The sequence below is a fragment of the Entelurus aequoreus genome, linkage group LG12 (genome assembly GCF_033978785.1).
Source record: "Entelurus aequoreus isolate RoL-2023_Sb linkage group LG12, RoL_Eaeq_v1.1, whole genome shotgun sequence".
Lineage (NCBI taxonomy): Eukaryota > Metazoa > Chordata > Actinopteri > Syngnathiformes > Syngnathidae > Entelurus > Entelurus aequoreus.
Window position 1 is genome coordinate 10,005,622 of NC_084742.1, and position 10,308 is coordinate 10,015,929.

Below are 10,308 nucleotides of genomic sequence, written 5' to 3' on the forward strand. Positions count from 1 at the left end.
ATGATCCAGGACAAAAAATAAAGATGAAGTCTATTTTTATATGTGAACCTTGACAACTACACACAAACAGGAAGTGTGTGTGTTAAAGGAAGCTTGGGAGGAGGGAGGAGGGTCTCTATTCTTGGTGACTTCTTCCTGTTTGGGTGTGGCTTCACAACACTTAAATGTGCCTGAATTTGTCCTGCTGCGCACACATTATTGCCTCTGTCGCGCTCTGTTTTTGCAATGTCATTTATTTCAAACTAACACAAAATATCTTGTCTCGCTGCTTGGTCGTGGTAATTTTGGCGAAGTCTATTTCCGTTGTTGCCTTTTAGTTTGAAAAAAAAAACGCGGAAGTTGTATTTATCACGTAGCTTGACGTGAGCTGTGGAGGGAGCGGCTCTGGTCGAGCGACGTTAGCACAGCAGAGGAGAGAGAGAGAGGGCAGTGGATGACGGTGAGTGCTTCTTGTCCTTTTTTTTCTCCTTCTCGTCTTTTGGTCGTATTCCCCTTCGTGGCCATGTTGTCGTAGACAAACATGACAGCCCCGCTCAGTCTGGGCTGGGCGGGCATGGGGGGTGGGGTTGGGGGGGGGGTGAAGCCGAGTCGAACTGGGGCCGGTTTGCGGAAGCGAGACGCGAACACACACTTTCCACACGAACACACACTTTGACAGACATGTCTTCGCCCTGATAAGTCATTTTATCGACATGATGGCGGCCGGGCTGTAAAGATCCTCACAGCGGGGCCCGCAGTGCGAGCTGGCCGACCAGGAGAGCTTCTATGGCGGCTAGAAAGACAGGAAGTAACTTGTTGTCTTCATACTGCGTGTGTGGGCGTGTGCGACTGTGTTTAGTCCTGTCACGCGCACGCGCACATGTCCAATTCCTCTACCTGGCCACACCTAAGCTGACTGTGAGTGTGTGAGCGTGCGGCGTTCAGGGTCCGGCAAGTTGAAGATGACGATGATGCGTTCAGGGCCTGTAGGACAAAGCAGCGATTTCGTCAACCACTCTGGTTTTTTTCTTTTGACCAAAATGAACATTTATTAGCCGACGATATCTCATCACCATGGTAACCACATTGACACCGTGCGTTATGTTGCATCTTGTTACTGCACACAAGTGGAAGACGACGAGGCGTTCGGGGACTGTAGTACAATGCATACATTTCACCCAGCGTTCTTTCTTTCCCCTCATTTATTAGCTGACACTGTGCACTCTTATTTCATCACCATGGTAACCAAGCACAGACACACAGCGGCCATGCAACAGTCACATTCCATGCTATTGACCTCATTACCAGCTGTGCATGTGACCTGAATCAGGGAGCAGGAGGTGTGTGTGTTTTTTACAGGTGTGCTGGAGCAGTGGGCGGGGCTTATACCGAGTAACTGCTCCCTCTCCCTCACTGAGTGTGTTTGTGTGTGTGTGCAGACAGCAGGTGAAGATGCGTGAATACAAGCTGGTGGTCTTAGGGTCTGGTGGTGTTGGCAAGTCTGCTTTGGTATGGAGCACACACACATATGGCTATACTTACTGTATAAGAAATTGTCTTAAGTGTGTAAGTGTGTGTGTGTGTGTAGACGGTGCAGTTTGTCCAGGGTATCTTTGTGGAGAAGTACGACCCCACGATAGAAGATTCCTACAGGAAGGTGAGACAGTGAAGGCATCAACAACACATTTAAATCCCAGCTAATTTTATTTGTTATTTTTTCATTGTGTGTGTGTGTTTGCATGTACAGCAAGTGGAGGTGGATGGTCAACAGTGCATGTTGGAGATCTTGGACACGGCAGGAACAGTAAGTAAGCACACACGAACACACACAATGTAGGAATTGCGCGTGTCAAAACGACAGCGGGATATGTTGTTGCGGTGGTTTAGGAGCAGTTCACGGCCATGCGTGATCTCTACATGAAGAACGGCCAAGGCTTCGCTCTGGTCTACTCCATCACGGCTCAGTCCACCTTCAACGATCTTCAAGACCTCAGAGAGCAGATCCTCAGGGTCAAGGACACTGATGATGTACGCACAAGCACGCACGCGATGTTGACACTTGCTGGCCAGGCCGCGCTCCGGCAGACGCCTATGAAACAATGTGTGCGCTTGTAGGTTCCGATGATCCTGGTGGGCAACAAGTGTGACCTGGAGGTGGAGCGCGTGGTGGCCAAAGAGTCAGGGGTGGGCCTCGCTCGCCAATGGAACTCCTGCGTCTTCCTGGAGACGTCAGCCAAGAGCAAGATCAACGTCAACGAGGCGAGCAGACACGCACACACACAATGCATGCCACCAACTTTATATCTCACTGTGTTTATGTGTGTGTAGATCTTCTATGACCTGGTGAGACAGATCAACAGGAAAAGCCCACTTCCTGGAAGAACTCGCAAAAAGTCCACTTGTCAGCTCCTCTAATCCCAGGTGTGTATAAACACACACACACACTCACACACATGCACTAATAAAACACACTGTGTTTGCAGCTCTGCGCTCGCCGGACCAACAACCAATCCTAGGACATCTTCCAACCTGCCCCGCCCCCGTGAAAACACACACCATCAACATGGACCACCTCAGACCTCTGACCCCTTCCCTGTTGCCTTGGAAACTTCAAAAGACTGTGACGACGATAATGATGATGATGTCTGGTGTCTTCTCGATGTCTCTTTTGTCTTTTTCTATATGACACACGGCCTCCAACATGGTGTGTGTGTGGTGATGATAATGATGATTGTTATGTGAAACAATAAGAGTCATTTCAAGTTTTATTTTGTAGCAGATTCTGGCGTCAGCTCACCATTGAGAGCTAACATTATTTAGCCTGGCAGTGTGTTGGCAGTATTACGAACAAGTACAAGTTTTGCGAGCTAAGCTAGCAAAGATGGTTTTAAAAAAAAAAAAGTATTCTTGGTGTATCTTATAACTGGCTAGCATGTTAGCCATTAGTCAGTACAGAAGAAGCACTTTAAAGTCTTAAATGTAAAAATAGTGTTTTTTAGGGTGGCATTCCTGCATATGACCACTAGGGGGATACAGTGGGGGAACCTGTTAGTATAACGTGACGGTGGGTGAGCTGACCCCAGATCTGCTCGCTTGACTCGGTGGTGTCATTATTAGCATGGCTGAAGATTGTTGAAGCCACAAAAAGCCTTTCAATGTCTGTCTGATGTAGCATGTTCATGTGTCACCTCCAGGAGGCGCTGTAGCAGTGAGCATGTCTGTTTTGCAGCTGGAGCTAACTAGCGCCGTTAGCATGCTTAGGAGCTGTAGGGAGCCTTTGTGGCCGCAAGGGGGCAGCAAGTCCACACCGACTGGTCCTGTTAACCAGCGCCAACACAGCCCCGCCCACTCAGTGTCGGCAGATTGTCTTTCAACTTTGACCTCGGTTCAAAATCCGCCTCGTTAAAGGAGGCCAGAGTTTAGTTTACGTTCTTTTGCTGCATGTTTGTGTTGTCTGCTGGACTCAAGAACGTTCTACACGGGTTCCCAACAGCAGCTGGGGGGGGGGGGGGGCGGGGTGGGGGGGTTTGAAGCCAAATGTAAAGTCCAAACTAAAAAGCCTTAAATGAATAAAAGTGGTGCAATTTTGTAACAGCGACATCATGTGGCGTGTGGATGTAGTGCACTTAGACGCAGACAAGGAGTTGAAAGGATCAGAGTCGTCCTGCGCATGCGTAAATCCTGTCTGCTGCCATGACAACGGCCGTGGCTCGTCTTTGACTGTCAAGTCGCCACGATGAAGCGTCCTGTGAATGCTTTAATCAAACACGCAACAGCACCTGGTTGCCAAAGTTACCGCCCGCCGAGCGCTTCACTCATCGCGCCACTTCCGGTCAGCAGCAGCAGCGGAAAACATGTCGGTAAGCGGAGCTGTTAGCATTAGCATCGCGGCGCTAACGGAGCCTGCTAGCGCGCTAGCTCTTGTTAGCACCAAAGTTTTGTTTGTGACCATTAACGCACCTGAACACACCTGTGTGATTGTGTAACGCGTAGTGACGCACTTCGCGCACTCAATGTTGACAAATTAGACAAAAGTATTTGGCGTGTCCATGTTTATATAAGTGCAATGTCAACACATATCTTCACATAATAACAGTCATATTAATGAGTAAGTGTTGTTTGTTGAGTACCAGAAGAGTTCTCGACGTTGTAGAAGTGATTCCCCTGAGAAGAGCATCTCTTTGTCCTACCCGCGCCCAGACCTGAAGGGTAAGTATACATGGGTGGGGGCGGGGCCAAGAAAACCTTTGGATTAGGTCTCATTGCTTCGACCAATCAGCTTACAGCAGAAGAGAAGTCAGGAAGAGACACAGTTCTGGTGGCCCAACGAAGGCCAGTGTCCAGGCTGCTCACAACAAAGCGCCCCCTGCTGTTCCAGACCCCCACCAACACAAAGCCTCAGAACCACCTGTGGAACTTGGACCCCCAGCAGGGCCACGTGGTGAGTGAGCGTCACGTGACACGGTTGTCAATCAAATGTAACATGTTTAAAATGTCTCTCTAGAGAAGCCCCGCCCCGCAATGATTGATGGCCAGTCGCAGACCAGCGGCCGTCATGGGCATGACCCTTCAGCCAATGAGGTCAGCTGTCATTTTGATGGGTTTTTTTTAAATTTATTTTTGCTTCAATCTTGCAACGCAACATCCACTCACTGCAGAGTCTTCATGGTCTACGCCGCAAGACGGAGCCGAGGTCGACAAGTGAAAGGTTGGATTGGAGCAGGAAGGAAGACGCTGGTCGTTCTCCGCTGCTGAGGGCACAGCAGGTGAGCTGCAGTACAGCCACATCACCACTAGGCGGTGCTAAAGAGAACATGTGCCTGTTAGACGCTCCGCACGGGCGTCAGAACGCACCCCATTGCCATGGATACGGAGTACCGCCGCAGCTTCCAGGGCGAACCTCTGCCTCGTGGGCCCCGTCTACGGAAACATGTGGAACATCAGCAGAGGCTTCCGCCCTTCTATGTACACACGGTACGCTCTCACACACACACACACACACACACACCATCATCATCGGCGGTCACTCAAACGAGTATGACGATCCTCCTGGTAGGGGTGTATCCCTTTATGGAGGATGCCTGTGCGTGACTTAGTTTAACGGGGGGAGACTGGTGCACAGACAGTCACCACACGATCCTTGACAGAATCGGGTCAGGGTCCAGTGGCATGGAGTCCAAGACGACTGGGGACCCTTTTCTGCTGCAGCCTTCTACCGCCATCGCAGCCGTTGTGGTAGTACTTAAATCTACCGTCTTCCGCCTGCTCCGCCGTTGAGGTCTTCACCGTATCCCTGGCTAGGAGGCAGTCAGGTACTATAGGCCTTTGCCAAGGGCCACCTGGGGTAACAGTAGTAAAGGGGTTAACCTCCTGGTGCCCCAAGACCCCATAGAGGAGCCTCCACTGCCGGATGCACTTTAACGTCATGCCCAGGACACACACACACACACACACACTCAGCAAGATGGCGTCTGTTGTTGCTCATGTTGTTTTTCATCAGAGGATTAAGAAAAAGAGGGAGGAGTGTGACAGGAAGCCCTGCCCCCAACATGGCGTCCCCCTCCAGCAGAAGGATACCAATTATCCTCCTCACAGAAGACAAAGGTGTGTGTGTGTGTGTGTGTGTGTGTGTGTGTGTGTGTGTGTGAGAAGGAGTGTGAGACGAGCTGGTGATGATTAGAGTGTGTGTGTGTGTGACAGGAAGCTGACAGAATACGAAATCAACTTTCGCCCCCCTCTCCACAAGATGGCCAAAGGAGACGGACACACAGACCACACCCCTCAGGTGGGTCCTGTCACATGACCTCGAGGAGCTTGTATGACTTGATGAGTCAGCACACGTCGCGACACAAACCAAAGTTATTCAAACCACAGCGCTTCCTTTCACAGAAGTGTCTCACTCTCTCACACACACACACACACACACACACACACACACACACACACACACACACACACACACACACACACACACACACACATACATGTCTTGCCTACTTTGTGTGGACCCACGTTTGGTTAGTAGGTTGTGAGGGCCCCCCTTTCCACTATAGCTAGAATGATGAAAAAAATATATCTAGCACTAGATGGGAGTAGAGAGTTGCAACCTCACTTCAGAATGCAAAACACACAAAGTAAAAAAAAATATTTTACTTCTGTAGTTGTGAGGACCAGGCAAATGTCCTCACAACACACACACACACACACACACACACACACACACACACACACACACATGGCATCAGGTGTGTCTTAAAAAAAAAAAAAGGTCTCGTTCTCGACGCTGCTCATCATCGAAACTCCACTTCCTGTTTGAGGTGCGGTGTAGGTGACGTGGAGTCAGAGTGGGACATTTACGAGAAGTCTGGTGAGCCATGGAAACGGCTCAGTCACTTCTAGGAACCTCCATTTGGGTCACTTCCTGCCGATGTGTGTCAAGCCCTCTCACCGTGCGATGTGTCCAGGTGATGGCACTGAGGCAGAAGGCCTTGTGGTACCGCCGCCGGGCATGGGGGACCCACTTCTCCAGAGACCACCTGAGCCAGCTGGTGTCCGAGCACAACGTCCTGTGGGAGCCCACCGTGACCACTGAGGACAGCCCGTGCGACGCCGTCTCCGACCCTTGCCCCGCTTTAGTACGTGGCAGCAGCAGTCCCTGCGTGGAGGCGCTGGACCTCCCCAGGTAGGGGGCGGAGCCTCGTGCACCACCTCAGCACTTTCTCAGCCTATCTGGACTCACTTTGTGTCCTCAGCCGCTCTAGCGTGTGCAGCCCTGCCTCGCCTAGACCGCCACACACTCCGACCGGGCCCGCCCTCAAAGACCACGCCGGCACCCAGACTGAAAGCAAGATGGCGTGGGTAGCGGAAAAAGACGACGAAACGGATGAGTACGTTGACATTCAGTTAGGCTCCGCCCCCGTGTGGTGACATCACTGTATGTGTGTGTGTGTGTGTGAAGAGAGGAAGGGCGTTTGCCTACTCCAAACATGAAGATGCAGAGGACTCATCATGACATCACCACACCTGCCACAGGTACGCTCACACACACAAAGTTAAAAAGTCTGACTTCTTAGCTGCATATGTCCACCAGGGGGCGCCATCCTAGTGGGAAGGCTGAAAGGGGAAGAAAACTGCACCTGCAATCAGGTGAGCGCCCGTGCGAACAGGTGAGCGCGCATGTGACACCGGGTTAGTCACGCCGAGGTCTCGCTTTCTCCCCAGGGGTGTGGCGCAGACGTCTCCACGGCAGCCGGCAAAGCCATGCCTACTGCGGCGTGGCCTGACTGCAACGCGTACCCCCGTGGCCCCTCCCCCCTGCAGAAGTCCAAAGCAATCAGGTCCAGACTGAGCAGCCCGGCGCCCTTGCAGCACTGCCTGAAAGGCCGCCTGAGACACGCTGACTTCCAGCACAACGGTGAGCGCCGCCACGCTTCACGCGTCCTGTCAAGCCGGTCTCGCTAACCCCGGTCCGTCTCCTCAGGTGACTTGGGTGTGAGGTTCCGAGATCTCTCCAGAGCCAGCCTCTACTCTAACGAAGGTGACCCCCTCCCCTCCCCACACACACACACACACACCTCTACTCCCCCACGTTTTCCCGCCACTCACTAACGCCATCCTGTCACCTAGACGACCGCATGTCCGTGATGTCCTGCCGCTCGGCGGCGTCCTGCTCGGAGGCGTCGGCGGTGCTGGAGCGCGCTCAGAGGAGACAGGAGGACTTTTGGGAAAAGTGTTGAGACGTCGTCATGGAAACCAGCCTTTACTGAATAAAAAACATTGAAGTAGACCCGTTTGCGTGTGATCCGTTTGTCCGTGGTTGTCTTTGTGACGCCAGCAGGTGAGTAGAAAAGTCCACAACGTGACATAACTTCCTCTTCCTCGTCAATCAGCCCGATCAAATATTGTCTCGGCCTGCTGATGTCACTTCCTGTGCACACACCTCACAAATAAAAGTCCTCCACATGCGTGTTTTATGTGGCGTGAGCACACAATAAGTCACGTCATGTGAAGACGGACGTGGTCAAGCGGCGCGCTACTTATGTCTCACATGATGGAAATGATTATTGCTTGCGCAAACATCAGTACTGCACACATGCGCGCCCGCGTCGGGAAACAGGAAGTGATGTAATCGCTCCAATTAAATTAATGACAAAACATTTGTCGTCACACTTTGACGCTTAATTTCCTCACAGTGACAGTAAACACCACCACTGACCTCTGTGTGTGTGTGTGTGTGTGTGTGTGTGTGTGTGTGTGTGTGTGTGTTTGGGGTTTTTTGGTTGTCCTATATTTGTGCGGGGGGGCGGAGGCTTGGCGCGTATAAAGACGAGGAGCGCCGCTGCGTCTTCACATCAACTCACACCACAACTTTGTGAACTCTTCACTTTTCCACCTTCTTCTACGCTCAAAGTGTTTTTGCGCCATGAAGGTCGCCGCTGCGCTCGTCTCCTTCCGCCAGCTCGCCGTCGTCCTCGTGCTGCTCATTGGCTGGGCCCAGCGGACGGAGGCGGGGCCTGCCCCCCGACCACTCAGCAAGCCACTGAGAAGCCCGCACACATACCAAGCTGCGCAGGAAGTGTCCCTACACGTGAGTTCCCGCCACCGCCATCGCGGACGTGTCGCTGACGTGTCCTGAACGTGTCCTTAATGTCCGAGCAGGCTCAGAGTTTAGAGACGCCGGACGAGACCAGCATCCGCCTCAACCCCGATTTTAGCAGCAAACGGGTGAGAAACGCTCCGCTCGTCACATTTCCGCCTTCCGCCAGGCCCTGACCTTTGACCCTTCTCCCCCAGGACGGCGTGCCCCTTTGTTGCCTCCACGCCTACATCCTGGACTTCTACCTGCGCAACATCTTCGCACACCGTGACAACCAGCATCCCAAACTGCACCAGCTGCACGCCGACCTGGCCCACGTGAGCCAGGACCTGAAGGCCCACCATGGCTGCGTGAGTGCACGTGCACGTGCACTAACGCTAATACCACCGACTGACCGTTGCCGCCTTTCTCCTTCCAGATTGTCAAGCACTACGAGGACCATCAGCCCGCCGTGGAGTTCCGCAACAAGCTGGCCATGGTAAGCGTCGCCCTTCAAAATAAGAGATGATGATGATGAAGGGGAGACCTCAACGAGTGTGTGTGTGTGTCAGATGGACAACGAGCGTGGCGTCAACAAAGCGCTGGGAGAGGTGGAGATGCTCTTCTCCAATCTTCAGGACAGCTGTGTGAGCACTTAATGACCGCCGTGAACAACTTTTATACTTTTTATTTATTTATTCATGCTTTATTTAATTGGATCATTATTTATTCATTGATGCCAGCTGTTACCATGGAGACCAAGATGTTACTGTCTAATAAAGCTTGCCCCTCACAACTGAAAAAAAAAAAAAAGTGTGTCTGTGTCATGCAATGGAAAACTTGCCTCGTGAGTACACTTCAATAAGTGTGTACTTAGTGTGTGGAAGTTAATCACTTATCTTTTTCTTCTCGCCCTAATGGTGAAGTTAGTCCAGGGGTCGGCAACCCGCGGCTCTAGAGCCGCATGCGGCTCTTTAGCGCCGCCCTAGTGGCTCTCAGGAGCTTTTTTAAAAATGTATAAAAAATGGAAAAAGATGAGGAAAAAAAACAGTTTTTGTTTTAATATGGTTTCCGTAGGAGGACAAACATGACGCAAACCTCCCTAATTGTTATAAAGCACACTGTTTATATTAAACATGCTTCACTGATTCGAGTATTTGGCGAGCGCCGTTTTGTCCTACTAATTTTGGCGGTCCTTGAACTCACCGTAGTTTGTTTACAAGTATAACTTTCTCCGACTTTCTAGGACAGGGGTCGGCAACCCAAAATGTTGAAAGAGCCATATTGGACCAAAAATACAAAAACAAATCTGTCTGGAGCCGCAAAAAATTAAAAGCCATATTACATACAGATAGTGTGTCATGAGATATAAATTGAATTAAGATGACTTAAAGGAAACTAAATGAGCTCAAATATAGCTACAAATGAGGCATAATGCTGCAATGTGTACATATAGCTAGCCTAAATAGCATGTTAGCATCGATTAGCTTGCAGTCATGCACTGACCAAATATGTCTGACTAGCACTCCACACAAGTCAATAACATCAACAAAACTCACCTTTGTGCATTCACGCACAACGTTAAAAGTGTGGTGGACAGAATGAGACAGAAAAAGAAGTGGCATAAAACACGTCCTAGAAAGTCGGAGAAAGTTATACTTGTAAACAAACTACGGTGAGTTCAAGGACCGCCAAAATTAGTAGGACAAAACGGCGCTCGCCAAATACTCGAATCAGTGAAGCATGTTTAATAT

At 50.9% G+C, this 10,308-nt stretch overlaps 2 protein-coding genes across 3 annotated transcripts; both read left to right on the top strand.

Annotated features, from left to right (window-relative positions):
* Positions 1-154: 154 nt before the first annotated feature.
* LOC133661426 (ras-related protein Rap-1b) lies at positions 155-3,159 on the top strand. Its single transcript, XM_062064618.1, has 8 exons — positions 155-439; positions 1,419-1,488; positions 1,568-1,636; positions 1,727-1,783; positions 1,867-2,007; positions 2,095-2,238; positions 2,308-2,400; positions 2,463-3,159. The coding sequence occupies exons 2-7, from the start codon at positions 1,432-1,434 to the stop codon at positions 2,392-2,394; spliced, it is 555 nt and encodes a 184-aa protein (XP_061920602.1). The 5' UTR covers positions 155-439; positions 1,419-1,431; the 3' UTR covers positions 2,395-2,400; positions 2,463-3,159.
* A 477-nt stretch (positions 3,160-3,636) lies between these two features.
* Positions 3,637-8,399, top strand: mdm1 (Mdm1 nuclear protein). Of its 2 annotated transcripts, none has more exons than XM_062066771.1 (15): positions 3,637-3,839; positions 4,107-4,188; positions 4,259-4,420; positions 4,484-4,560; positions 4,638-4,745; positions 4,807-4,953; positions 5,480-5,583; positions 5,680-5,764; positions 6,444-6,661; positions 6,732-6,866; positions 6,938-7,011; positions 7,070-7,125; positions 7,201-7,393; positions 7,460-7,516; positions 7,606-8,399. In XM_062066771.1, the coding sequence occupies exons 1-15, from the start codon at positions 3,834-3,836 to the stop codon at positions 7,713-7,715; spliced, it is 1,614 nt and encodes a 537-aa protein (XP_061922755.1). In that variant the 5' UTR covers positions 3,637-3,833; the 3' UTR covers positions 7,716-8,399. The 2 variants fall into 2 exon arrangements, with proteins under 2 accessions (XP_061922755.1, XP_061922756.1); XM_062066772.1 differs by having other exon boundaries at positions 4,113-4,188; positions 7,606-8,398.
* Positions 8,400-10,308: the final 1,909 nt, after the last annotated feature.

Excerpts from the sequence above, each read along its gene's own strand:
- LOC133661426 (XM_062064618.1), top strand. The coding sequence starts at position 1,432 with ATGCGTGAATACAAGCTGGTGGTCTTAGGGTCTGGTGGTGTTGGCAAG. Across the intron at positions 1,489-1,567 it reads GTGTTGGCAAGTCTGCTTTG|ACGGTGCAGTTTGTCCAGGG; the intron begins GTATGGAGCACA and ends GTGTGTGTGTAG. Across the intron at positions 1,637-1,726 it reads TAGAAGATTCCTACAGGAAG|CAAGTGGAGGTGGATGGTCA; the intron begins GTGAGACAGTGA and ends TTGCATGTACAG.
- mdm1 (XM_062066771.1), top strand. Across the intron at positions 5,584-5,679 it reads CCTCCTCACAGAAGACAAAG|GAAGCTGACAGAATACGAAA; the intron begins GTGTGTGTGTGT and ends TGTGTGTGACAG. Across the intron at positions 7,012-7,069 it reads CATCACCACACCTGCCACAG|GGGGCGCCATCCTAGTGGGA; the intron begins GTACGCTCACAC and ends TATGTCCACCAG.